The sequence below is a fragment of the Hipposideros armiger genome, unplaced genomic scaffold (assembly GCF_001890085.2).
Source record: "Hipposideros armiger isolate ML-2016 unplaced genomic scaffold, ASM189008v1 scaffold_988, whole genome shotgun sequence".
In the NCBI taxonomy this organism is placed as follows: domain Eukaryota; kingdom Metazoa; phylum Chordata; class Mammalia; order Chiroptera; family Hipposideridae; genus Hipposideros; species Hipposideros armiger.
In genome coordinates this window covers 386,213-412,619 of record NW_017732338.1, presented here as the reverse complement: position 1 = coordinate 412,619, position 26,407 = coordinate 386,213, and the positions used below count along the sequence as shown (strand labels likewise).

Sequence of the window (26,407 nt, the reverse complement as noted above, 5' to 3'; positions counted from 1 at the left end):
CATTATCAGAGTGGTGTCTTTATAACACTGGGCTGTGTAAAACAAAGATTTATGACAGCAAAATTTTCTAAAATAGCAAAATGCTAAGTCCAACTTAAAAAATAAATCTGAATCAGGAGGCAGTGTGTGAGGGCAGTCAGTTGAAGATTTCTCTTTATAGTTAGAAATTAAGGGGGGAAAGGTAACAATAACTATTATAGTGAATGCTTGGTCACTCATGTTATTTATAAGATAGGAAAGAATTACAGTCAGAGAAAAAGGAAAAAAGGCAAAATTAAGGTGTGGATTATACAGGCCTGGTCTGGAACCTTGGGTTGGCTGTCCACAACGTGTGTTGTCTGCTTTATTTCCTGGTAGTTTTAACTTCAAATTCTCTCTTGGTAGACCAGTCCAGTTAGGAGGTTTTCTTTTTTGTAAAGGTTTTGTGCTCATTTGACGATTTTTAATAGCAAGGAAAACCCTAATTTCTTAGTTATCTTCTGGATCCATTAGGGTGAATTTTCTGCTTTGGGCAATTAACAAGTGACTTCTCCATCAAGTGCTGCCAAGCAGGGCAGGAACAAAGTTGGTGCCTATGCACTCAGGTGACCTGAGGCTTTGGGTCATTTCAGGACAGTGGACTTGGATTTAGGGGAAGGGGTGGAGCAGGCAGCATAACACCCATCACCCTGTACTATATGTTATGTTTCATCTCTTTGATTACCCTACAGCCCAGTGTTTCCCCAGGAGGTGGATTTGAAATCAATTTAATGGTGGACAGCACCCAGCATTTTAAAGAATAAGATAGACTCTTATTCTATCTTATCAGAATGCAGCGCTTGTGGCAAGAGTAAGTGGCAATTAGGCAAGTGTTGTTGCTGTTACATGGGTATGTCTGGGTCCAGAGGTAAACTAAACTTCAAACTGGTCCTGGTCAAAAAAGCTGGGAAGCCACTGCCACTAGGCCAAGAGCTCTGAGTGCCAGCCCCACCACCTCTGTCCAGTTAACCTGGGCATCCCCAGGGGTGATCAGAAAGGAACACACTGATGTAGAGAAGAGGGGAGGAGCAGTTTTGCACTTTTGTTGCTTTTCAAGAACGAGTTTGACTCTTGATAACTGGTGACTATTGTTAATGAAACTTGTGGTCTAGATAAAGTGTTTTATGTGTTGTGATTTCCAGCCACCTTATGACACAGCCCTTCTATTTTCCAAACAGGTCCTAGTTTATGAAGTCTGTGCTATGCTTAGGATTCCCTCTCATTTTTTAGAACAATCAACCTGTGAGTTGAGAACACCTTCCTTCCTCTTAACTGTTGGGATAAAATCGCAGGAATGGGGAAGAAAATGATGACGCCCGAACAGGGACTTGAACCCTGGACCCTCAGATTAAAAGTCTGATGCTCTACCGACTGAGCTATCCGGGCTCACGGTTGAAAAGGCCCTCCCACCTCAACTGTGATCAATTTAACTACATACTTGCAGGTGAGCGTGATTTTAGAGGTTTTACCTGTGATTCCCATTCAGAGCTGGTCATTCAAAAAATGTTTGCTAATAAACATAGAAACTCAGCCACAACGAAGGTTTTCTTTAAAACCTAGGTCAGCCCTGTTACATTAATTATAATGTCCCCCAAATTCTTTCTATCTATCATCTATCTATCTATCTATCTATCTATCTATCTATCTATCTATCTATCTATCTATAGTATATTATATATGCTATAATCTATGTACAGATACTGTACGAGTGTACCTATATAGAGTATAGAGATACATATTAGACTGTATAGAATTCAGAGCACTGAAGACCTACGGATCTCTGGCCTTCAGTTCCTAGGCTTCTCGGAGAAATAGCTCAAATATACTATATTTGGGTCCCAACAGAGCACTTTCAAAAGGAAGCCGATTCGCCGCTGTGATTTAACGGGTTCACTGACTCACACCTTCCGCGGCTCTTTGGACACCTAAATATGGGTCGACGGATAGAGAGAACGGTTTGATTTTCTGCTGTGCCTCAGCTGTCTCTGGAGAAAAGAAAACAAGGAAACGAGTAATGGGTAAGGGAGAGTCGCGCTCTGCTTTTCCTGGTCATCTTTTCAGGTAGTTAGCTCTTTCCCTCATTCTCTAGGTTAAGCGCTGCCAAGGGTCCGATGGCTGCAAAGCTTCCTCTACTGGAATACCGACGAGTGTTGCTCCATTAGTCATTTCAGGATTTTGCTAAATACATAAAGGAGAACTTAGCTTTAGCATTCAGAAAAGTGTTACCATTGCCCGAACGTAAAATCGGCTTAAAAGAGTTGGGAAGAACAACAAGCGAGCCAGCGCCGGGGCAGGGGATGTAGCTCAGTGGTAGAGCGCATGCTTCGCATGTATGAGGCCCCGGGTTCGATCCCCGGCATCTCCAAGTCCATTTTACCTACATAATCAGAAGTTACATTTTAAAAGTGTCCGATCATATAATTTATTCTCTTCAGTAATATCTTACGGTGTTCGTGCAGCCACTGTGTTTAGGACTGTGTATGTAGATGGGTGAAATAGGATCACTTTTAGGTACTTTGGGTTATCTTTATTTGAAACGAATGAATTTGGACAGAGAAAAACACACCCAATGGAGTGGCCAAAGAGGAGCAACTTGGAGAATTGTCTGGGACTCAATAAATTAACGGCGATTTGTGATGTCTGGCTGGACTGCAGGACAGAAGTCATCTTCGCCGGAGAACACAGAAAGGGGAGGAGGCGTATTGCTAGTCCCTCGTTGCCACGTAATGACACACAAACTAGGTCCATGTTGGAAAAAAGAAGCTCAGCTGGGTGTAGGCGAGTCCAGCTGCTCTGATGCATCATGCTATTGGCTACAAGAAAGCAACGTCAAGATCGAGAGTCCTCTCTTCAAAGTTATCGAAGGGACGTTGCCGCAGCTGGCCGGTTAGCTCAGTTGGTTAGAGCGTGGTGCTAATAACGCCAAGGTCGCGGGTTCGATCCCCGTACGGGCCAGGGGTTCCCCTTTTTTTTTCGCTCTACCATTAAGCTCGTCCTGTTTCAGAGGCCCGCCTACTCTTCCAGAGCGAAGGAAAAACCTGGTCCCCGACCCTCTTCCGAGACCGCCTGCTGCGTCTGCGCAGGTGCCGACCAGCCAAGGGATCCCAGAGCTCCCACCTGCGCCAGCGGAGTACTCAGGACGTTTGTCCCAGTGACACCTTAGCAGTTCCTAACTTCACCTGAGAAACAGTGTCACCACTGCAGTGGCCAAACACTTCCCTCGAAATAGTATATGAAACCCAGTCAAGTGATGAGCGACAGAAATGAGGGTTGGTGTGAGCCGACGGAACCAGAGTCTCCGATGCTCATTGGGGTCCCCATCGGGGTGCATCGTCACTCACCCGGCCAGGGAGGAAACCCATCCTGAGAAACGCACTTTGTTACTTGGACTGCTCACGTAAAAAAGGAGAAGCCCTTTAACAGGATCTACTACGCCTTCGGTCACCGACCTGTCCCCTCTGTTCTGTCATTTCCTGCTGTGACGCCTCTCGAGTCAGCCTCATTTTCCACCTAAACGGGCTTTCAGTGCCCTGATTATGTATCCACTTGTTCCTCGTGCAGCTCATGTCCCTTATTTATCCACGACCTCACAGCTTCACATCCTGCTGACTGAATTTTCACCTGTTTTCACACTTTTCCGTGGAAAATACTGAGATCGAGCAAGAGCTCCAAGTGGGTTTCGGGAACGCGCGGGGGCCGCGTAAGCCCTGCGCTTACAGCTGCAGGGCACTTAGGGACCTTGTCAAAATGCAGCTTATGGGCCTTGCTCCAAAGAAAGGACACAGGTTTCCACATTTCTAACAAACGCTAGAACGGGTCAGCGACCTTTAAGAAATAGGTTTTATACAGTCTTAAGAGGTTTGGGTTGCGGGAAAACCCGGGAACTTCTGAGAGCAACGTTGACCTGGTTTTCAAAACAGGAAGGGAGGGAGCGGTAGAGTTGGGGGGGAGGAAGAGAGGAGAACGGAAGGAAAGAGTTGGGAGACAAATGGAAAATATCATTTATGGTTATACACATTAATACGTGAAACACAAAACACAGATAAATTCACTAAATATTTAAGATATTCAGGAAGGCTCAGCAGGCGCGCGGCTCGTTGGTCTAGGGGTATGATTCTCGCTTAGGGTGCGAGAGGTCCCGGGTTCAAATCCCGGACGAGCCCACCTTTTATTACTTTTCTGAACTTTTATGTCAGGGTTAAACTTCTCACACAATAGAAACTGGGACCTCTGCCATTCAACGAAATTAAACTGCTGTACGTTCACGTAGAAATGTGCTGCCTGGATTTGCACTTGATGCCAACACGTTATTTGACAACTCCTCTAAAGAGACAAGTATGTACTTTTCCATTTTGGTTTGTATTCAGTTTTTCATCAGGTCCAAAGTGACTCTTTCAATGGCAAATGTTTCCGCTTCTTCCTGAAGTTCCGCCCCCACGGTTGTGATCGTGTGAAACGTACAGGGAGATGACTGCCCACGTCTCAGTTCAGTGTCATCCGTCATTCACCCCCACATCAGAGACATGGGCTTAAATGGAAAAACCAAAACCCTGCACTCTAGAGTTGAGGTGTTGGAAAACTTGGCGCAGGTCATTTCCTCGCGAGGACAGCGTTGAGTATTTCCCCCCTTCGCTCAGGACACGGGGCCCTGCGTCCTTGTTGAGAAGGGGCCGATTCTCTCTCCTGGAGTGTCCCGTGGTGCACTCATTAAGCAGGTGTTTGTTGAGCCTCCATTATGTTCAGTAAGCGTTTGCGGTTAGTGGGAAACAAAACAAAACAAAAAATCACTGGATCCTATGTTCCAGTGGTTGTCAAGTATTTTATATTAAAATAAAATTGCGAACCCTCCCACCCTTTTCTGTGTGTATCAGCCTGGAGTGTGGAGAAGGACAACAAACAAGCAGAAGGTGCCTGAGCAGGAGGGAGAAAGCCGCAGAGAATTTCTTCAGGGTCATGTCCACCTAGGGCAGCAAGAGGGGCGAAAGCGGGCAAGTAGGTGGACGCCGAGAGCGGGCAGTCGGTGGACGCCGAGAGCACCCAGGGGAGTGTCTGGGCCCCAGGACCTGGGGCCTCCGGGGTTGTGCGCGGAGCCACGTTGGCAACCAGGTGTGGGGCGCTGGGCGTGCCAGAGCTGGGGTTACTCAACGCATTCGGAGATTCCGACTCTGGGATCCCGGAAACATTTTGTGGTCTGCACTACAGGTTGGAGAGCATGGGATAAAAGGGGAAGATGTAGTCAAAGTGGGTGGAATGCATGCTAATAATTTCCGAGAATATTCCTTTGAGTTTCATGTTATCTTGCTTGTAAAACAGAAACAATCCAGAATCGTGTTCTTAGTGGGCTCAAGAAGAATTTCTATTTTCTATAGCCAGTTAGGGAGAACGCGACTACAAGTGCCCGGCTAGCTCAGTCGGTAGAGCATGAGACTCTTAATCTCAGGGTCGTGGGTTCGAGCCCCACGTTGGGCGTCTTATTTTGACCCACCCTTCAACGCATCTTTCTAGCCTTTTGTTTGGATACTTGGCTGGCTGTGGTAGGAAGTGCTCTCTGCACAGGTTAGCTTCTCAGGTGATTCTGAAGCACCATGTCCACCAAAAAAAGGTCTGGGGTGCAGAAATATTGGAATAAGTAATCATTCAAAGGACGGAGGCTCAGAGGCAGCAATGTCTTTGGAGTCTTGAGAGCGTTGAGAGTGCAGCTTCTTCGAACGAGTTTTACCATCCTGTTGCTTTTCTCATTAACAGGTCTTTTGACAAATATTGTTTTTTTACATTTGTATGAGTCATGTATTTAACTTTTTGAAAAGCGTACTTTGACAAAATAGACAATACTAAATACACCTATAAAATAAGATGCCTTATTCAGTCAATGGGGCTAGGGAGAAGATAAAATTTTATATTTAATTTCTTCAGACTGGCCCTTCTCACAATACATGTTTCATGAAGACTTGAGGAGGTTAATGTCCAAATGAAGTGATCAGCAACTTACTTTTAATTCCTATTCAGTAAAATAAACAAACTTTCTTTGTGCCCTAGAGGAGTGAGCGAAGCCTGGTCTCAACGTGCTACTTGTGCAAGGGGGACCACTTGTCCTGTGTTTGGCTTCCCTGTATGACAACGTAACGATCTTGAATGGAATAAGCAGAACAAAGAGTCCTGAGGCCGCGTTTCATTAACAACAGAGTAATAGCCATTTTGAACTTTCAGACAGTCGCAGAAACCTAGACAAAAAGCTTACATTTGCAAAATTTACCAATATTTGAATGACATTGATTTCTACTTGTGTTAAGAAAAATAATTTAAAAATATTGTCAACAGCACGGATGCTCGAGGCCGCGAGCACGCGCGTTTGCCATCCTGGCACAGAGTTGGCAAGCGCGGAGGAGAGGTGGATGTCGTGCTCCCTTCGATAGCTCAGTTGGTAGAGCGGAGGACTGTAGCGGAGGCGTCCCAGGCATCCTTAGGTCGCTGGTTCGAATCCGGCTCGAAGGAGCCCGTCTTTTGTGTCGTTTTTCATCCCCATCCTCACACAGGTCTGTCTCAGTCTTCTTGTGACCTCGATGCGCATGTATTTTGGGCTGTCCTCGTTGTGCAGCGAATCTGTTTTGAAATCTTTTTTCTCCGTAACCCTGACTGATGTGCGCGACCACACGGCAACCTCTCAGCTCACAGAGTCGGTGTCGCAATCAGGCAACACGGGTTCCCCGGAGGACACAGGAAACAGCGGAAATGATCCAGGAGCGTCATCGCGTGGACACTGTGCGCCCTGCACACGGCGGCTTTGACAGCCAGTGTGGCGGGGAGGAAGGCTAGTCGGCGCCTGCAGGAAATAGTGGGCTGCAGAGCACGAATGAGCTGGCGCCTCCCATCCATGCAGCTGTGCCTAATGTGGCCACCACATTGGACGCTCCGCCCGTGGGCCAAAGCGATAGGGTGCCGTGTTGGACCTGGCAATGCCTTCTTCAGCATATCTGCCAAGTACAAACACCAATTCGCCTTTACCTGGGAAGGGCAATGGTGGACCTTCCAAGTGCTCCCTCAAGGCTCTTTGCACAGCCCCACCACGTGCCATGGGACCGGTCACTGTTTTCCTCCCGACTTCTGTGATATGGACTCGTTACACTGATGACATATTGTTAACCTGTGAAAACTTGTCTGTGCTGCAGAAAACCTTGCACAAAATGTGAAAGAGGTACAGGCTTTTGTGGGGATTCTGGGGTACTGCTGAACATTCATATCCCATTTAGGACAATGTCTCCGCCCCTTATATGGCTTTAGTGAAAAAAGGGCACGTCTGGGACTGGGGAATAGAACAATTGGCCACTTTTGAAAAAGCAAAAACAACTGGTCAGATTAAAGTTCTCGGAATCTCCCAGGTGGGGCTGCCATTTGAATGAGACATTTCAGTACCCCAAGAGGCATGGGCGGGGCATTATGGCAAAAACAGCATAGGGAGTGAGTGACTCTTGGATGTTGGTCCCAGCTGTGGAAGGGGCAGAGATCAGATACACCTGGACAGTGTCTACGGCACCATTTACGAGGGGGAGAAGGTGGTCTGGCATAGGGCCCTCCTCTTTGCCTCCTCACACCAGAACATGACCTCCCCCAGCCAACATGTATGGTTTAGACAACCTGGCCAGGTTCCCAAGGCTCCAGTTACATCAACATGTAAGGATAAGGCTCCAAGTTTCAGTCCCATAGGAAAAGGTCTCCCCTGATTCGAGTCCCTAATACATTTTTGTCTTCCCAACCTTAAACTTCTGCTGTCCTTGTGGCATCCAGTTACGGTGGGGGGGGGGGGGAGAGGGGAGGGACCTGTGCCACCATCCAAACTGAAGTTTGTGTTTCCACACCAGATGAGTCTGCCAATATCTCCTCTTTACTGGTACACAGAAAAGCCCAAGTGAATGCTTTAGGCGACTTGACCCCAAACCTAAGCGACCTATTAACACACTGGTTTGGGTCTTGGGGGTGTGGTGGAAAGCATTGTTACCAATACTTGGATGGTTTTAATCTGTCTCTTTCCTTGAATGTGCCTATCTTGTTGCTGTGGACTGTGTCTCCAGTGCAGCCAACTGGTGACCAAGCGAGCTACCTCCCTGCTAATGAAGTCCCCTTGCTCACCACTCAGGACACCATGAGGAAGACAGGGGTGCGTGAGATTTTAAGAGCCCGTCATGAGGGGTGGAATGTGGAGGACAGACTGTTCCAAGGTGTGACAGCTGCCTTACCCATGAGCTGGACCCGGGCCAGAGGGGAGATTGCTTACTGCACCCCTCTCTTGGAGACTATCCTGATGTTCCTCCTGACATACACCAGCACTCTCCCCTACCTCCTGGTACGTGTTGGGTCTGGTTGTCCTGAGCCAGTCAACCATGTCAACTAATTTCTGTACCTGGTAGCAGTCACATACTACCCGTGACCAATCCCCTTGCCCTGTATAATTTTCTGGTGCCTGCCAAGCGACACAGGGAGCCAGTTCGTCATGCAGCTGCCTCATATGTGAATCTCCCTTAATAAGCGATTAATGGCTAGATGGAGTGGCAGCCTCTTTCTTGGGTCTTTCCCTGCCTTCCATTTTGGGAGGTAGATTTTCAGACCCAGGACCTTGGTCAACACCCTGTTTTTCTTTTTTCTTAAAAAGATTTTATTGGGGAATTGGGGGAGGGGAACAGTGCTGGGGAATTGGGGAAGGGGAACAGACAAGTTGCTGTCGTTTTGCTCTTCAGTCTAGTTGTGGAGGACGTCGCTTCACTGGCCCACGTTGGTATTATCATTGCGCTCTTCCCAGGTGAGGCAGATCCGTCGCCGGCCACTGGACGGCTGCTCACGAAAGAGCACACCAGCTACCGGCCAGCCCCACTGCAGCCTACACCATCGCTGGTGACTCACAGCAGCCCAGCTCCAGGTCGAGCTGTTGTTCACTATCTTAGCTCTAGAGGGCACAGCGTCACTGGCCCTCATGTGGGATCCGAACCAGGGCCCTGATGCTCAGAACTGGCTTCTCAAGCCAACTCCTAACCAATGCACCACTCAGCCAGCCCAACACCCTGTTTTTCTTTCTCCTTCTTTCCATCAAATTTAATTCATCCATGTGCTTCTATTAGGATGAACTCCTCAATTTAAGAACTTGACTTAATAAATGGCAACTGAGTACCTCCAAGAAGAGGGACCCATCTAGGCACGTAGCCCAAGTTAATAAATCACATGAGGATCGCTGTCCTCGAGTGAATTATCTTTTTGGAGCAGAAAAGATGTCATACACTTAAAAGATAAATTGTGCAATACGTCAGAAAGCAGTAAATGACATAGGAAAAACGAGTAAGTAGAGGAGGCAAGGGCCATTGGAGTAAGGGTTCGGTGAAGGATTAAATGGGATACTCCGGGAAGAGCTAATTTTTTGGTATGGTTTAAAGATGTTTTTACACTATTCATCTTTATTTTTGCTTATAAATCCCGCTCCATCTCGTTAATAGGTTTATTTTATTATGCCACTGATGGTAGTGTAACAGTATAAAACTCTTTTTTTTTTTCACATAAAGGGACTTGAGTCTCAAGAGAGATTATGCCAAAATGGGGTAAAAGGAACCAAATCAGTGGTTCTGCCTGTATTTGGGGGCAGGACTCCTTGGGACTGAAACAATGTATCACCTGCAAAAATGGACATTTTTAATTGTTAGGAATAAAAATTGAGGCCTTTTTGTTTATTCTGAGGGCAATAGGTAGGCCTTAAAGTTGCTCACCAATGTGGTGACCCACTGAGATTTGTATTTCAAGAAGGTTACACCAGTGGCACTACGACAGAGGGAAATAGCGTTTTACAGGGGTATGGGAAAGGATTTTGGGGAGTTGGGGGACAAGGCAGAAGTTATCTAAAAGGTCACATGAGAAATGGTGGAAGGTAGGATTGACATATTGTCTGACAGCAGGCATGGAGACATTCAGGATTTCTAACGAGTGATCATCACCCTCCACTGCATAGCAGATGCTGCTGGTCTGAGTTCAGGGACTATTCCAGCTTCCCAAGTAGAGGCTGCCAAAAAGCAAACGCCTTTCTTGGCAAGGCAAGAACAGGAATCGTGAATCATGAATCCATATTTGGATGCCAAACGAACTGGCAATTTACTTCGATCAAACAAGTTAGTCCATGTAACGATCTTATAAATACTCACACACACATTCTACATTTTAAAAATGCTACTTGTTTATATTTATCCCCTTGGGCATTAGATCCCATCCCACTCTCAAGGAGACACTCCAGCTGTTGTCCTGGTTCTCACCGGAGTCAAGACCAAGTATCTGTAACATAAATATGAAATGAATAATGTGTCAGTACAACTGTGTGATAGGTGCCAAATAAGTTTTTAAAAGAAATCATTGTCCCATACTTACATTTTTACGACATCTTATTCACAAAATCAAATTCAAAGTGAATATTTTAAACTAAAAGTTCACAACTGAAATTTTCAAATTAAACCTAATTAAAATTTCAAAATGTATTATTTGCAAAGTTAAACTACATTTTCAAAACTGAAATTTAAACATATTCAAAACTCTTTCAGTTAAACTTTTTAAATTTTAAAATAAGTGTTAGGTCCTTGTTCGTTAATAAAGACCTTACAGACAGAGTTTTCGTTCCAAAGGCTTTATTGAGCCAAGCCTGGCATCCGTCTCACTCTGCAAGAGAACGGCCCCTTGGTCTTGGCGGTGAACCTTTTAAAGGCTTTTTTCTTATGCAAAAGCAGATTACAGAAGCCCAAGAAGCTGTTAACCTAACCGTTATTGTAAACTTTTCCATTGCTGCAAAACTTGCAAATAAGCAGTTACTGTGAGCTCTAATCGCATCCTGTTATTGAAACTGGGTTAGGATATTTTTCTATTGCAGGTGTTGCTTGGCTAAAAACATGACTCCTTCCTTGAAACAGGTTTTGAACAGGAAAACATATATTTTTTTATAATGGGGTCGGGAGTGGGGGTGTTCCAGGGACAAAGTGGGGTCCGGAGGGCAGGTCCTCACATAAGTACAATATCAAAACTCAAATACATTTTAAGAAATGAAATTTAAGTAAACTTTAAAAGGTCACAACTTGGGTACCTTGGGTAAAATGCTATTTTGGTCCTAGAACACACAAAAACCTTCCCCCATTCCCAAAATTTCCGGAAGACTCTGGCGCAAACTCCCTTTTTGCGTCTCACAAGGCGTTCTGGAGGGTGTCACATTGGAGATCGGCCTCTTCCGGTCTGCCTGTCCAGCTCGGAGGTCAGACTAGTGCCACTTTCCTGAGCCTCTGATCTGCTCTCCGGGTTTGAATCTCCCGCGGACCTGGGACTCACTTCCGACCTCTGCACTCATTCTGGACCCACCCGCGCCGCCCAATCTAGTCCTTTCATTGGTCAGCACGGCACGGTGCTTTACGGCTGTCGTGCTTCACGTAGGCCGTAAGCATGGAGGCAAGCATGGAGGCAGAAGAGTCGGAAAAGGAAGCCGCAGAGCAGGAGCCTCTGGAAGGGAGAGACCGGGAACCAGAGGCGGAGGAGGAGCAGGAGGAATCCGAAGAGGCGGCTGATGACGCTAAGAAGCGGGTGGTGCCAGGCATTGTGTACCTGGGCCACATCCCGCCCCGCTTTCGGCCTCTGCACGTCCGGAACCTTCTCAGCGCTTATGGCGAGGTTGGGCGCGTCTTTTTCCAGCCGGAAGGTAAGTGCGCGGGTCCGAGGCGCTGAGGAGTAGTTAAGTCGGTGGTAGGCAGGCCTGCTAGGGCCGGGGTGTGGCGGTGGCGTGGTAGGTCTGTTCGCGGAGAGCTAACGTGTGGATTTTAACCCCGCCTCCTGCCCCTCCTCTTTGCTGACCTGAATTGACCAGTTTGTTACGTGAGTGCAGCCTGAGTCAAATTCTCAGCGGCTTTTCACAAAGCTGAAGACGTGCCTCCGATGGCGGCCCAGGTGCAGAGGCAGCATGTGACCGGCCGCCCCTAACTCCCACACGGGCACTAACTGGAATTGGGGTTGGCCCGTGCGGGTTCTAAATACGGTGCTCAGGGCTGACGTGATTAAGGAGTGTTAACCTAAAAATGAAAGGCATTTGAAAGAGAGGCAACAAGCATTTGCTATTCGGGAAGCACTGACCCGAGCAGAAGTTCATATAGTGTCCTGATGAGACAAAGACACGTGGCATTTATGAGAACGGGAAGGGGAACGATTCCATCCGCAGACGGAAGGCGTGGCTCTTGATGTCGAAAAGCTAACATAGTGACGCTAATTCTAAACAGTGTTTTTACTTTTCAGTCCGGTGGTAACAATATCGGCTTCCTTGTTATTCTTTGCAAACAGTTGTTGGGGGCACAGTGTTGCCTTAGGCTTGGTCCAGAGGTGACTTTGCCCTGTTTTGACATCTCGGAGAGGTTGGAAGTGTAAGACGCGCTGGGCCGTTTTCTGTGGGATGGCAGCTCCGGCTCCGTTTTAAAGTGGCTCCGGCCCTATTTTCACACGAGGTGACATTGAGGAAAGGACCGAATTAGACACGGGGAGAAAGGGCGGACTTGGCAGTTGTCCCCTCCCTGGCGAAGACCTTGCGGCGGAACCCCGGCCCGGGTAGGGTGGCTTTCCAGAGCTCGGTGCGTGGGTCCTGCGTCCGTCTCCCTGACTGCCATTCTGTCTTGGGCGCACAGACGGTTTCGTGAGGCGCAAGAAGAAGGCAGCAGCCGCCTCGGCCACGGGAGGAAAAAAGCGGGCCAAGTACAGCAAGGACTACACCGAGGGCTGGGTGGAGTTCCGGGACAAGCGGGTAGCCAAGCGGGTGGCGGCCAGTCTGCACAGCACACCCATGGGCGCCCGCAGGCGCAGCCCCTTCCGTTACGACCTGTGGAACCTCAAGGTAAGGGGGTGGATGTGTGGGCGCCTGTCCTCTCCCCGCCTTCCCAGCCCCAGCCCGGGCGCCTCTGGGGCCTTGTGTTGGCCCTGCCCCCTCTACTTTCCCTCCTCTCCCGGCCCTACCCAGGTCTTTTCTTGTTTTCCTGCCTGCAGTACCTGCACCGATTCACCTGGTCCCACCTCAGTGAGCATCTTGCTTTTGAGCGCCAGGTGCGCAGGCAGCGCCTGAGGGCCGAGGTTGCCCAGGCCAAGCGTGAAACTGACTTCTACCTTCGAAGTGTGGAGCGCGGGAAGCGCTTCCTTGCTGCTGACGGGGACGCCACCCGCCCGAATGGCTCCTGGGCCTTTGCCCAGCGTCCTACAGAGCAGGAGCTGAGGGCCCGGAAGGCAGCTCGGCCAGGGGGTCGTGAACGGGCTCGCCTGGCCAACGCCCAGGACCAGGCGCGCTCCAACCGAGGGCTCCTTGCCAAGATTTTTGGGGCCCCACCACCCGCAGAGAGCATGGAGGGTCCCTTACTGGTCAGGGACCCTTGAGGCACAGGGAGGCCGCAGCCACCTCCTAGCCCAGCCCAGCGTTCTACCTGCTGACTACGACCCAGGCAGACATTCTGCTGTATTTCTCAGACCAGGAGTCTCTGGTGAGCGCCCAGGCATAGTTTTGTGGGCCTCTCCCCCTCTCCAACCTGTGTGCTTGCCTGGCTGAAACACCTAATTCATACTAGCACGATTCTGACTATTGCAGGTGTCTGTTTTTTCTTGTTTCCTGGCTGCTTACCTCCTGCCCATCAGGGCCTCTAAGAATCGCACTTCCCAACCTCAAGAAGAGTCTTACATGGAGTTAGTGTAATGGTTAGTGCAGGCAGCTGTTTACCAACCACAGGGACCGGCAGCAGTGACATCCTGTTACCAGAGACTAACAGGGATGGTGGTTCATGGGGCGGGACTGGCTTGGGAGCCACTTTCTAAATGTATTTATAGAAAAGCAAAAATAGGGCCGGCCGAGTGGCGCGATGGTTAAGAATTGGCTTTGGATGCCAGAGGGCCCCGGTTTGGATCCCACATATGAGGGCCAGTGACACTGCCCTCCACAGCTAAGATGCTGAACAACAGCTCAACCTGGAGCTGGGCTGCTGTGGGTCGCTGGCGATGGCGTAGGCTGCAGCCCCTGTGGCAGTGGGTTGCCATGGGCTACTGTGTGTAGCCAGCAGCCAGCGTGAGTGGCCAGCAGCCGCAGTGAACGGCCGTCCAGAAGCCTGCGACTGATCTGCCTCGCCTGGGAAGAGCGCAATGATGGTGCCAACTTGGGCCAGTGAAGCAACGTCCTCCACAACTAGACTGAAGAACAAAAGGACAGCAACTTGTCTGTTCCCCTTCCCCCAATTCCCCAGCACTGTTCCCATCCCCCCAATTCCCCAATTAAAAAAAAGAAAAGCAAAAATATATTTAATATGCCTTTGTAATTATGGGGGGAGGTTATTGGATAAGTTCCAACTTCCATCTCCTTGTGTCCCATTCGCTCACCTTCACTCCATCTCCTGGTCTGGTCTCAGAACCTCCCCATTCAACCTGGACCTTTTTCTATTTATCTAATAAATTTCTTAGCCCATTTTATCAGTGTCTAATTCAGCATTGACTAAGTTGCTGTATGAGGATGTGAGGGATGGTTGGTGACCCTTGGCAGTAAGCCTTTAGACCACTAGGAACAGGTAGATCGATGTTTACGAAATAAGTATACAAAGGTACTGCAGACGTCATGGTGGACGTGTAAGGGGGAGTGGGGCCCCAGCAGGGCATGGCTGCCCTCTGGAAGGAGCGGTGCCCTTAGTGTGGAGTGGATCCCTGACAATCCTCAGAGATGTCAGGTTTCACCAAGTTTTCCAGGCCGTTCCTGAAAAGTGACAGAAGTCTGGAGCCTGCTGAACTACAACTGCAAACAAAGCTCAGGGATGGGGTGTTGAGTTCAAGCCATTGCAGAGGTGTGCAACGCCTGGGAGGTGTGGGTGCATCTGTGTTGGGGCTTAGATGGGGGAGGGTCACAGACAACACGCAGAGCAACCCCTGGCGGCCAAACTCAGCGGATGCCACTAGACCTGAGAACAGGCCACAACTGGTCAAGTCTGCACACAGCCTCAGAGATTCCGAAACTCTGGTCAGTATCCAGACATCGAAGCTGGGGAAGTGGAGTAGTAGAAGGTCACACTTAAAAAATCCTAAACCAATTCATTAGCAAATTTACTATAGTAATATCTACATATATCCAGTATCATAACTGAGTTGGGTTTATCTCAAATAGAATACCAGTACATACATTGGGCTGTATTATCAAATTCAGCAAGAGAAAACAATCACAATAGTTGTAAAAGTTCAACTAAATTTAATACTCTATAATAAAAACCTTTAGCAATTCAATAATAAAAAAGTTTCTTTAACCTAAGAAGGAGCTCCCAGGACATTAGCTGAATGGATTCTGAGAATCCTAAAGCTCTGCACATTTGAAACTCAGTGGGGATATTTATCCCGACACTCAGGTCACAAATGACAGAGTAGGTCTTACCTCCTCCACCCCTTAGACCAGAGGCCCAGAAGAAATGTATGCATTTGGGGGCCAATGTTAAGTAAGTGTTCATTTGTGATTTCCATAATTCCACCCTCCCATTCTCCATCCCCCCCCCCCCCCCGCCCCCCAATCTCAATTTAATTCTTGCAGAGAAAAGCTGGACTGCACAACTGGTGAACTGTCAGGCGCACAGAATGTTGGCTGAGGGCTCTGCTCTTTCCTGCCTGTGTTCACCCACAAACCTCAACCCTGCACATTTACTTCATGGTGAGCAACCCTACAAACCAGTGAGAGGGAAGAGAGTGTTCCCTGAAGCCATGCCTGGACTAACCTGTCGGCCCAGCATGTTCTCTAGAAGGACGTGTTTTTTGGCAGGACCTGTTGTCCTTCACTCGTTATGCTGAAGAGGATACTGAACCCCATCCCCATGCACACCTGCGGTTGCCCTCCCACCACAGGCTGGCTGCTGGCTCGTGTCCTCACACTGACACTTGGCATCTGTGTCAGTGATCTCAGTGTGAGATTCCCAGCCGGGAGGAGCCAAGCTGAGCAGAACTGAGCTGCTCCAGAGGCCAGAGTTCTCCTGGTTTCTTTCTCCTAAACCGGATGTGTTTAGCTCCTTGCTCTGTGATGAATGAGGGTACTGGACTCCCCACAGGTCACGCAGTGGGGAGGCTCCCACAAGACCCACTTTCCCGAGCCAGCGCAGACTGCACTCCTTCGGGTGCCATTCTCTCCGCCTTAGCATCAGAATCTCCTGGAACTCTACAGACAGTCGGATAGCTGTCACTGCCACCAGGCCTCGGGGCACACGAATATCTGCCTTTCCCCCCCAGCTTTATCGAGGTATAATCGACACAAAATTGTCAGATATTTTAAGTGTACATCGTGATGATTTGATACATACACATGAAAAGATTCTTGAATATCTGCTTTATTCTAATGCAAATTGTAGGGGAAATGCTTTTTCTTAGTACAGTAGAGACAAAAATGGAGTTTTTCAGAACAAATGTTTATGGAAGAAGGGAAAACAAGCATTAAAGCATAGAAATACATTGGCTGAATACAAGTGTCTCGTTTGGTCTGAAATCTTGGCAGTTACTCTAACTACTTACCTGAGGGAGACGTAGGTTGGCACTGTCTTGGGAGAACCTCCATCCATCCCAGGAGTCACTTTCTAGTTTTGGTCACAGGCTCCCAAGTGGCCCTCCCCACCCTCAGGTTGTGCTATATGAATAATACCAACACCTGTTCCCCAGGGTTAAAAGCCCTCAGACCTGTTTCATACTCCAGTTCTGTTTGAGGGGTGGTCCATCCTTAATTTACTTAAAGATTAGACGGTTACCAGTGAGATTAGCTGAAAGAAGAGTCAAGTTGTCACCCTGCCAATGGTACAGACTCTGTCTCCGTCTGGGGCTGACTAATCACCACCACGCCACACACCCATACTATGTTAGTGTCACACTGATCATAGACTAGCAATAGGCATGATTTTCGCCAAGGAGAAACAAATGCATCTGTGTGTGTTGTCACACTGGGCAACTTTTCATGGCGTAAGAGCTATTTATGAAAGTTTCTAAAGCACATCAGATCGAATAAAGATCCAGGATCTGTTTGATAAAAGAAAAACAAAAAACACCCTAGAACCAGATTCCTTATTATCAGTGTGAGCAGCACCCACTTACCCTAAGGTTGTCAAGGTCACCCGGTCACTGGGACCGGAGCTGAGAGCCACACACACAGCAGCAGTTGGCCACCTGCATGGGCCCAAAGGCCATTGCTCCCTGCAGTTCAGGGGTTTGCAGAGAAAAACCAGAGAACTCAGACTAGCAACAAAATATTTATTTACCAGTCCAGTCCCAAGTACTGCAGGAATCCTAGGAATTGATTATGTTTCTCTTGATCAGAGGGGCAAACCGCTCAGAAGTGCCCATTTCTGGAGTCCTGCATTAGTTCCAGTACTCCTAGGGGATGTTATAGATAATAATTATCCTGCTAAACGAGATAAGTGCTCATCCTTAAAATTCTGATGAATTTGCCAACTACTTCTTGCTTTTAGAATCCCACTTTCCAAGCCAAATAAATACCTTATATTGTGGCGATTACAATCCTTTCCCTGAAAATAAAAAGTATTCCCTCTTTCCTCGGCAGAACTGAAATAAACGAGAGGCATATTATTATGGGACTGAGTTTACTATAAACAGGAGGATAGCGGAGTAAAAAGAACACCAGCTTTGGAGTCAGGGTAGTCAAAATCAAGTACCGCTCCCCGTTGACAATACACCATTACGTGTGACTCTGTGCCTGTGCAGGCCTCACCTTCCTTGCAGTCTTCCCTTAGCCACTCTGCAAGGAGCCGAGGGGAGAGCTTATGGCGGAAAGCGACATGATACATTAAGTCACAAAAACGTGGGTACCAGCAACATCAGAGCAATTATCCTGGAATTTGCATTTCTGAGTTGAAAAGAGATGAACCTCTAAAGCAGAAATTGCAAATACCAGTGATACTCTGAAAGACATTTTAGCGAAAGGGAACTTTTGAGGGCATGTCTCAACTCACTAAGCCAAAAGTTGGGTATTATGCCTCTGTGAGGTCGGTTCTCCAAAGGGAAAACCTGGGGAGTCCTGACCAGGATAACTAACTTCTCCCCAGCTGTTCAGTTCTTTTCACTACCAGCAAGGTCCCCAAGCTACCCTTGCACTAGTCCCCAGTCTAGCCAGCGATAAAAAACCAAGAGGCAAGGCCAGCACTCCTTTCCCCAACAGTAACAATATGCCACACCTTCCAGAACAAGGTTCCAGTCCTTTCCTTTATTGGATTTCCAAATTTGAGAAAGAGAGTAAAGCAATCATTAAGTGGTTCAGATGAAAGAAAAGCATCTTTCCCTGAGTGACCCTCAGGCTACTCAGACCTGTCCTAGCATCTCCAGACCAGGCTTCTGGGGATCGGAACAACTTTCCACACTGACTCTGTGAAGTCACGTCTACCACGTGGGTCACTAGGTGAGCCTGCTGTTCTCACACCTACTGTATGTACACAGTCCACACCTGGATCTCTCACCAGAGCCAAATTCTCTGCAGAGCAGCTTCTTTGGGGCCCGACAGGGCAGAGGTTTCTAGCAAGGCTTTTCTCGGCAGTAGGTATGGGTTTTCCCACTCATGGGAGTTCCCAGGTATACCCAAGGGATGACCACTGACGGCTTTTCTCTTCACAAGGTCTTTCCTCAGACTGGCCTTTTTTGTTGCAAACCCCAAAAGGTTCTCCATCTAACGCCTTTGCCACATTCAAGACAAATAGCTGAAGTTTCACCACTGTGCTGCTCTGCCGGCTAAGAAGGTCCTTAGCTGTGTCAGAGGCCTTTCCTCACATTCCAGGATTTGGACCCGGAAGCTGTGCACGCTGGAGCCCCTGAAAGTCTGTCCTCTGGTGTGAACTCCTCGGGCACTGTGAGAAGGTGCTCACACTCACGGCCCCACAAGGTTCCCTACCTGGTGAATCCTCGGTGGGCGATCAGATACGGCCCGGACTCAAGGATTTCCAGACTCAGCCCTTGTCAGGCTTATGGTCAGAGCGGCTGATGGGCGGTTCTGTTAGGGGTGCTGTCTGGGCAAAGCGCAGGTTTCCTGGTCCCCACTGAGCGCTGAGCTCTGATGAAAGCCTGCCATTTGCCTGCAGTTCTTCACCTTATGAGTTCCCGGACACGCACACACGTTTTGAGGCAGCTACAACTTCTTGTCTGGTCCAGACATTTCTGAGGCTTCCGATGCATGCGGGGGGCTGAGCTCAAGCCCCTTGTCCCCTGCATTGCAGACATACGGTTTTTCGGCGATGTGGACTGTCTGCTGCTGCAGGAGGGCTGAGCTCTGGCGGGAGCCTTTGTCACACACGCTGCACTGGTAATGCAGCTCCTCCGCCTGAGTTCTCACCTTCGGTTGGGCCACAAAGCCCATGCCCAGGAGGAAGCCGCTGTCACATGCAGACCACTGGTGTGCTTTCTCGCCCATGTGAATTCTCTGGTGCACAATGAGGTCTGAGGCACAGCCAAAGCTCTTCTCGTACTCAAGGCATTTAAACGTGTGTGTGTGCGTTGCCTGGTGCCGGATGAGGTTGGCGCTCCGCGTGAAACTGCGCATGCACTCCAGACATTTGTATGGCTTCTCGCCCGTGTGCACTCTCTGGTGGACGATGAGGTCCGACTTCTGGCCAAAGCACTTCTCACAGGCCCCGCACTTGTAGGGCTTCTCCCCCGTGTGAACTCTCTTATGCACGATGAAGGCTGAGCGGTGTCGGTAACTTTTCTCACATTTAGTACATTTGTAGGGTCTTTCGCCAGTATGCGTCCTCTGGTGGCTAATGAGGTCCGATTTCCCACTGAAAGCCTTTTCACACTCCAGACACTTAAATGGTTTCTCACCGGTATGAGTTCGTCGGTGCCTAATGAGGTTTGTACTCCGACTGAAGCATTTATCACACTCACTACACAGATACGGCTTCTCGCCCGTATGGCTTCGCTGGTGGACAAGCAGATCGGAACTCTGACCAAAATTCTTGCCACAAATATCACACGTGTAGAATTTTTTACCTGCGTGTGTTCGCTGGTGCCCTGAAAGGGCTAGGTGGTGCCAGAAGCTCTTGTCACATTTGCTACATTTATAAGGTTTCTCATAATTGTGGACCCTCTGGTGTGAAATAAGATCTGAGCGCTGGATGAAGGTTTTCTCACACATATCACATCGACAAGGTCTCTCCCCAGTGTGGGTTCTCTCACACATAATCAGAGCGAGGTTTTCACAGAAGCTCTGCTCACACTGAAGGCACTGGTGTGTCTGACCATCTATCTGAGTAAAGTCATGCACACGAATAAAAATCTTTTGCCCCTTCTGGGGGCACACATGATATACTTTCCTTTTCTGAGTTCTCTGATCACCTCTCCCTTCTGACGTGTACATCTCTCTGGCTCTCTCCTAGGGAGTTTTCCACTGGTCGTCTTGACCCATCATTTTCTTCATTGTCGTCTTCTTGGTAAGAACGTGAAAGATACACCTGTGTTAGGCCTTTGAGTCATAAGCAGTTCGTCTCTACAAGTTTCCAGCATCATATACATGAATTTCTTACTTGGTATTTCCAACCCTGTGAGACAGAGGAGAAATATTTATATTCCTATAACTAAGAAAAGAATGCTCAAAATTAAAGTCACTGCAGAAAACAGGAATTCTGCAACAGAGTCCGCAAGTGCTCTAGGGCTTTCAGGAGCTAAAATCAGTTAGTTTTCCTCCTTGCTAATATGAAACCAATTGGCAACACACATGGAGAAAGGCCCCGGGAGAACTGTCTCTTTCATGACGCTGGGTGATCTGAAACCCAGGTTCTCCCTCTTCACCAGCTTCGGCTGAGGAGAGAAGACAGGCCAGTAATGAGTGTGCCAGCCCAGCGCCGCCCTTCCCGTTTGCTGCTTTGTTTTTCTCCACTTGTCACCTAGTACACTATCTACGTAATTCACTTACTGTCTGTGGCTAAAATATGGCTGCTCTTTTCTTTCCTTAGTACGCAGAGCAGTGCCAGGCACACAGTTCGTGCTTAATAAGCACCTTCTTGAAATTCTACTTGTGTCCTTATCTGGTGAAGAACAAAGGCTGAATGCCACAGGGTGGGAGCTGCTGCAATGGATGCAGCTTGGGAGAGAGAGGGTACATTTCAAAAGACTGAAGAAACTGGAGCTCACCTAGAATCTAAATGGACGAAAAGCAGCGTTAACTTCCTGGTCCTGACAATCTGATTTCTCAAGGAAGATAGCATTCTGTAAAACATAAGGACGAGAAAAGGATAGTCATATATGAGAGGATTTAGCACCAGATCACTTCACTCAGAACCTGAAAATGAGTAAACTACAGTGTCCTTAAAAAGCCCAGATGGGTTTTCTTATACAATCCCTTAAGTTCAATTCTGAAGAGAATAGTCATAGACCTAAGCCATCCCATACGACTCTGAAGAAAAAGGACAATTAATAATCAGTACACCATCCTCGGGATTATAACAACATTGAAGGAAAGGTCCCCTAGCACTCAACTCCCTGAAAACACTAAGGCGTCATCTCCCCACAGGAACTCAGCTGCCGAGGTAAAGTACAAATGGCAATGCACGGATGTGCTGGGGACCACGCCAGGACCTTCCCTTCGCTGGAGAGCATGCAGTTGTCACCATTTTGGGTCAACATTTACAACAGCCTAAGCTGATTTCTATTTCTGCCATAAACAAGTCAGCAGGCAGTCGATTGTGTGCATAAAAAGTCAGCCAGCCAGACTTATCCACTGATTTCTCCCCTCAGCAGCTTAAATCTGCCTTATCCCAGGTTGCTGAGACTTTCAGTTCCCCCAACAGCCTTTCTGCTTCTGAGGGCACGATTATCAGGCAAAGTAGAGTGCAACCCAAAAGCATGATGAAGGACCCTTTGTAACGTGAAAGCTATAATCACAGCAAAGCTTGTAATAGTTGCAACTATCTATGTACAAGTTACAAAGCAGTCACCTTCATAAAGCAAAAACTACAACAGACACCAAGAAACACAGATGAAAACATTCATCATGAGAAAACATACTATGTCAGTAAAAAGACATAGCAGGTGGATCAAAAATAAGTAACGATGCAGAAGGCCAGAATAATCTAATTAGTAAGTAAATCTTAGGAGTATCTATAGAAACTTACACCCTCATAATAGGGAATAAACTTTCTTCTCAAGCACATGTGAATCACGACACGAAATCTGTCACTTATTAAGTTGTCAAGGAAGCGTCAATAAGTTCCATAAAATAACATAAACAACACTCTGCAGTAAAACTAGAAATTTATTAAAATATATTTTAATACAAAAGCCTCCGTCCTCCACCGCCCCCCTCCACCACCCACCCCCTGCCATAGGGAAAAAACAAACTATTAAAACAATGATACAGGAAAATGAAAAACTAACAATTTCTAAATACTGATAATTGAAAATATTATATTATAATCGGTGGAATAAATTTAAAGCAGTGATCAAAGGAATATTTAGTCTTAAATACTTTATCAAAAAATTTAAATGGACAAACTAAATTCTCAGATCAAAAAGCTTAAAAAGTAAATCAAAATAAATAACAAAATAAAGATAAAAGTGGAAATCAATGAACTAAAGAGAAAAACAATAAATTCTTTTACACTGTTGCTTTTTAAAATTTACAACTTATTCTGGGAATCAGGCCTCATCAATTCCTAAAGGTTTTCTTCATTCTCTTTCACTGCTGCCTAGTTCCCCATTATATGTGGATATACCAAGTTTATTCAACCACTTCCTTACACATGGGCATTTAAGTTGTTTTAAATATTTTCAAGTTACAAACATTGCCACGATGAATAACTTTATGCATGTATATTTTCATATTGGTGGTGGTGTATCTGAGTCAATTCCTAGAAAAGGGAGTGCTGAGTCAGATGTAAATGTGTATCTGTATAGAGAGATGTAGACAGAATCATAAAGCAAACAGTAAAATGTTAACATTTAGTGACTATGGGTAGAGGATGCATGGGCATTCTTTTTGCAACTCTTTTTAAGTCTCGAATTATTTCAAAATTAAAAGGTATTTTATTTTGCTTTTTAAAGAACAGGCAGCTGAGAGTTGGTATACTGTGCTAGTAAAGTGAATGTCCAAGCTCTGGAATCAGATTCTGGTTCAAGTTCCCACTGTACTCCTTTGTAGCTGTGAGAACGTGGGTAAGTTACTTAATGTACCCCAGCTTCCATTCCCCTTTTGATAAAGCAGATAAGATACGATTACGTGCAGCAAGGAGCTGCAGTGAGAACTGGCCACACTGTCAGTAAAGGACTCAGCTCAACACCTGGGTCTCAACAAATGATGGGTTTATTCCCTCTTCACATTCACAAAAACCTTAACATTCACTGAGCCCCACGCTCTGTGCCTGCCTCTTGTGTAAAGCCTTGTACAAAATCCATTTAAAATATTTAACTAAATAAAACAACTCAGCAAATTAATAATATGATTATGTAAAAACTAGAAAAAGTTATGGAAAAATGTTATGAGGAAAAGGAATAAATCACAATTGTAACTAAGATATGCAGGCGTAACTAAGATATACAAGTCTTTTAGATGTCAGCACCTAGAAAATTAAATACAGTCTAGTTGTCCAAACTCAAAATAGACCATAACACTTCCCTAGTTCAAAATACTCAATTGTTTCCTGTCACACTCCGGTAAGTGCAGCGCTGCCACTGTGATACACACCTCCACCTGTCTGCAGCTCACAGGCCACCTCTGAACCTTAGCACTAGGTCCTTCTGCCTAGAATGTTCTTCCTCCGGGTAGTCTGCTCCTCTATTTGATTCAAGTCTCTGACTGAAAATTACTTCCTCAAAGAAGCACATCCTGACAACCTTATCTAAAATAGCCGTGTCCCCTTACCTGCTTGCTTTCTCTCCATAGCACTTGTCCTCACCCAACTTTGTGGGATAGAGTTTACATTTGTTAATTTGTTTCTGTCTCCCACTGGAACATATGGTCCATTAGCATTAGGACTAGTCTTGTTCACTGCAATATCCCTAGCATCTAGAATATTTTAGTTGAGTGAATTAAATATATGAATAAGCAAATATTCATATATTCAAATATTCAAATAAATAAATAAATAAAAATAAGCACAAAAAAAAGGGCCATCATCATCCTTGGGACCCCAGTAGCAATGCAACAGGCTCAGCTAGTAGCCCTGGCTGGTCCATTTCCAAAGCTGAATATATCCTTCAAGTCTTAGTTTCAGGGAGCCCTCCTCTGAGAGGTTTCTCCTGGCTCATCCTAGGAAGAGACTGGTTCTCTCTTCCATGATGAGGGTCAGGAGTGCACAGAATGAGCAGGCAGACAACTAAGTCCAAGCACACCGGCTGAGGACAGAACTTCAAAGCTCAAGGTTATCCTTACAGGTAAAGGATGCATGGGACAAGTATTTAAAGCAGCGGTTCTCAACCTTTCACAGGGGTTGCCTAAGACCATCGAAAAACATATTTTCAATGGTCTTAGGAACCGAGACACCACTCCTCTATCCGTCTCCAGGCCCACATGCAGATACGCCCGCATACGAGTATCCGGCGACCCCTGTGAAAGGGTCATTTGACCCCCAAAGGGGTCGCGACCCACAGGTTGAGAACCACTGAATTATAAAGTCTATAGAGCATTACCTAAAAAATAGATAATTCTTACCCTATCAGGCATTAGGCTAAAGATGATCTTATTTGCCATTGAGTGCATGGGCTATCCAATTTAATCGTCCCAAGAACTCTAAAATATTTGTTAATACCAATGTTTGCATCTTAAGGATAGAAAGCCTGATAGTTAGGGCAGTTAAATCATTACCCGGGATCTCACAGCTAGTTAGCAGTAGAGTTAGGATTTAAATTGCCATCTTCTGACTGCAGCGCCTGCTTAAGCACTGGGAGTACTGCCTCTTTTTGGGCTGCAAATCAATCAAGATCAATTACTACAAGCCTATTGTGAACATGTATGTTTGAAAGACGAATAAAATACACGTAAATTGGTGGGATAGGACTCAGTTTTATCATTCTGCTACCTCAGAAGCTAAACAGGGGTCATTCCCATTTTCCATGTCTCTTCTCCCATTCCATCTTGTCCTCCTCCAGTCCCCCTCTCCTTCCCCCTCCAAAATCCACCACATTAATATAGAAACATACAGCCTGGAATGCCACTTGCCATAGGGACAAGGACTCAGGACTGTCCTCCTTTTGGCTCCAAAAAGCCCATAACTATGCACAACGCAATTACTCCTACAGGAGAAATTAAAAATGTAGATATTTATAATTCTATGGAATTTGTAGTTTTTCTGGAGTTGGACATCTAAGTATTGGTCCCACTCACTCCCCAGTCTGGTCAGCATCCTTCAACCTTATCTTACCTCTTCCCACCTTTGCTTACATTCTGTTTCTCCTGCAAGAAGTACCTGCCATTGGTTCACGACAAAACATCAAGAATCCTTCTAGATGACTTACTTCATAATAAAGCCCTGAGTACTGTTTTACTTGTTTAATTTTTTTCCGTCTGCTAATTGTTTTTTTACTGTATTATCTCAACCTCTAAGGACAAGGACACATTCTTCTACTGTAAACCCCAAGATTCAGTTGATCAGTGTATGGAACGCAAAGTTATATATAACGCAGGTTTCCAAAAATGGTTATGGAATGATTAGACAAACCAGATTCTTCTGCATATAGCTTCGGATGCAACATAACGAATCTCTCATTAAAGACGGGGGGTGGGGGAACTCCATTCAACGTCCTTGGGTTTTTCCCCAATATGAAAGACACATCGCGCAGAAAAGTGCCTGGCAGCGTTTACTATTATTGTCCCCAGGAGCGACTGGACTGAGCTTCTCTTCTTTCAACTTTTCAGTGACCGCCTTTCAGTCCGGGGTCAGGGCGTCCCAGAGCCGCTGGGTAGCGAGGAACGGGGCTGCTCCCACCCGGCTGAGGCCGCGGGGGTCTCTGGTCCCGCCGCGTCCCCCCACCCCCGGCTCCACAGGCCAGGCTCCTCCCAGGCCCCGCGGCCGCGCTCAGCCCGCGGCCACCGGCGCCGCCCCTCGTTCGGCGGCACTTCCGGTTACTCTCGGACACTCGGGTCTGGGCTTCCCGGGGCCGCAGGCTCTGCGGCGGTGGATCCAAGGGCCCACCCTCGGGAAAGGAGGGGAAGCAAACCTGGGGCCGACGAGAGCCAGGAGCAGCTCCGTCCGCGCGGCGCGGCCAGGGGAGCCGGGGCCAGGCCGTCCGGTGGGCGCTCTCAGGACCGAGCAGGCCGGCTGCGCGAGCCCTTTCAGCCCGACTGGAAGCGGCGGCGCGGCCCCGCCCCGCGAGTCACGTGGCCACACCGCCCCGGAGACTGCCTTTCTCCTCCCCCACCTCTGGCCAATCACACCGA

At 47.3% G+C, this 26,407-nt stretch overlaps 2 protein-coding genes and 6 non-coding genes across 9 annotated transcripts; 6 read left to right on the top strand and 2 right to left on the bottom strand.

Moving 5' to 3' along the window:
* Nucleotides 1-1,331: 1,331 nt before the first annotated feature.
* TRNAK-UUU (transfer RNA lysine (anticodon UUU)) lies at nt 1,332-1,404 on the bottom strand. The gene has a single exon. It is a non-coding gene; the product is annotated as a tRNA-Lys (tRNA).
* A 907-nt stretch (nt 1,405-2,311) lies between these two features.
* Nucleotides 2,312-2,383, top strand: TRNAA-CGC (transfer RNA alanine (anticodon CGC)). Its single transcript has one exon. It is a non-coding gene; the product is annotated as a tRNA-Ala (tRNA).
* A 516-nt stretch (nt 2,384-2,899) lies between these two features.
* TRNAI-AAU (transfer RNA isoleucine (anticodon AAU)) lies at nt 2,900-2,973 on the top strand. The gene has a single exon. It is a non-coding gene; the product is annotated as a tRNA-Ile (tRNA).
* Nucleotides 2,974-4,109: 1,136 nt separating this feature from the next.
* Nucleotides 4,110-4,181, top strand: TRNAP-AGG (transfer RNA proline (anticodon AGG)). The gene has a single exon. It is a non-coding gene; the product is annotated as a tRNA-Pro (tRNA).
* A 1,233-nt stretch (nt 4,182-5,414) lies between these two features.
* TRNAK-CUU (transfer RNA lysine (anticodon CUU)) lies at nt 5,415-5,487 on the top strand. Its single transcript has one exon. It is a non-coding gene; the product is annotated as a tRNA-Lys (tRNA).
* A 934-nt stretch (nt 5,488-6,421) lies between these two features.
* TRNAY-GUA (transfer RNA tyrosine (anticodon GUA)) lies at nt 6,422-6,510 on the top strand. The gene is given in 2 exon segments: nt 6,422-6,458; nt 6,475-6,510. It is a non-coding gene; the product is annotated as a tRNA-Tyr (tRNA).
* Nucleotides 6,511-10,722: 4,212 nt separating this feature from the next.
* Nucleotides 10,723-13,938, top strand: ABT1 (activator of basal transcription 1). The gene is made up of 3 exons (XM_019631251.1): nt 10,723-11,716; nt 12,687-12,892; nt 13,042-13,938. Exons 1-3 carry the CDS (start codon nt 11,464-11,466, stop codon nt 13,420-13,422), a joined length of 840 nt encoding a protein of 279 aa, XP_019486796.1. The 5' UTR covers nt 10,723-11,463; the 3' UTR covers nt 13,423-13,938.
* Nucleotides 13,939-17,266: 3,328 nt separating this feature from the next.
* ZNF322 (zinc finger protein 322) lies at nt 17,267-26,378 on the bottom strand. Of its 2 annotated transcripts, XM_019631239.1 has the most exons (3): nt 26,188-26,378; nt 21,169-21,243; nt 17,267-20,576 (listed from the first exon to the last, which is right to left on the bottom strand). In XM_019631239.1, exon 3 carries the CDS (start codon nt 20,393-20,395, stop codon nt 19,169-19,171), a length of 1,227 nt encoding a protein of 408 aa, XP_019486784.1. In that variant the 5' UTR covers nt 20,396-20,576; nt 21,169-21,243; nt 26,188-26,378; the 3' UTR covers nt 17,267-19,168. The 2 variants fall into 2 exon arrangements, with proteins under 2 accessions (XP_019486784.1, XP_019486785.1); XM_019631240.1 differs by lacking the exon at nt 21,169-21,243.
* Between the last annotated feature and the right edge of the window lie 29 nt (nt 26,379-26,407).

What these genes read in the sequence shown, in the direction of transcription:
- ABT1 (XM_019631251.1), top strand. Translation starts at nt 11,464, where the DNA reads ATGGAGGCAAGCATGGAGGCAGAAGAGTCGGAAAAGGAAGCCGCAGAG. An exon ending in CGTCTTTTTCCAGCCGGAAG is followed by an intron (nt 11,717 to 12,686) that starts GTAAGTGCGCGG and finishes TTGGGCGCACAG; the next exon opens with ACGGTTTCGTGAGGCGCAAG. An exon ending in ACGACCTGTGGAACCTCAAG is followed by an intron (nt 12,893 to 13,041) that starts GTAAGGGGGTGG and finishes TCCTGCCTGCAG; the next exon opens with TACCTGCACCGATTCACCTG.
- ZNF322 (XM_019631239.1), bottom strand. Translation starts at nt 20,395, where the DNA reads ATGTACACGTCAGAAGGGAGAGGTGATCAGAGAACTCAGAAAAGGAAA.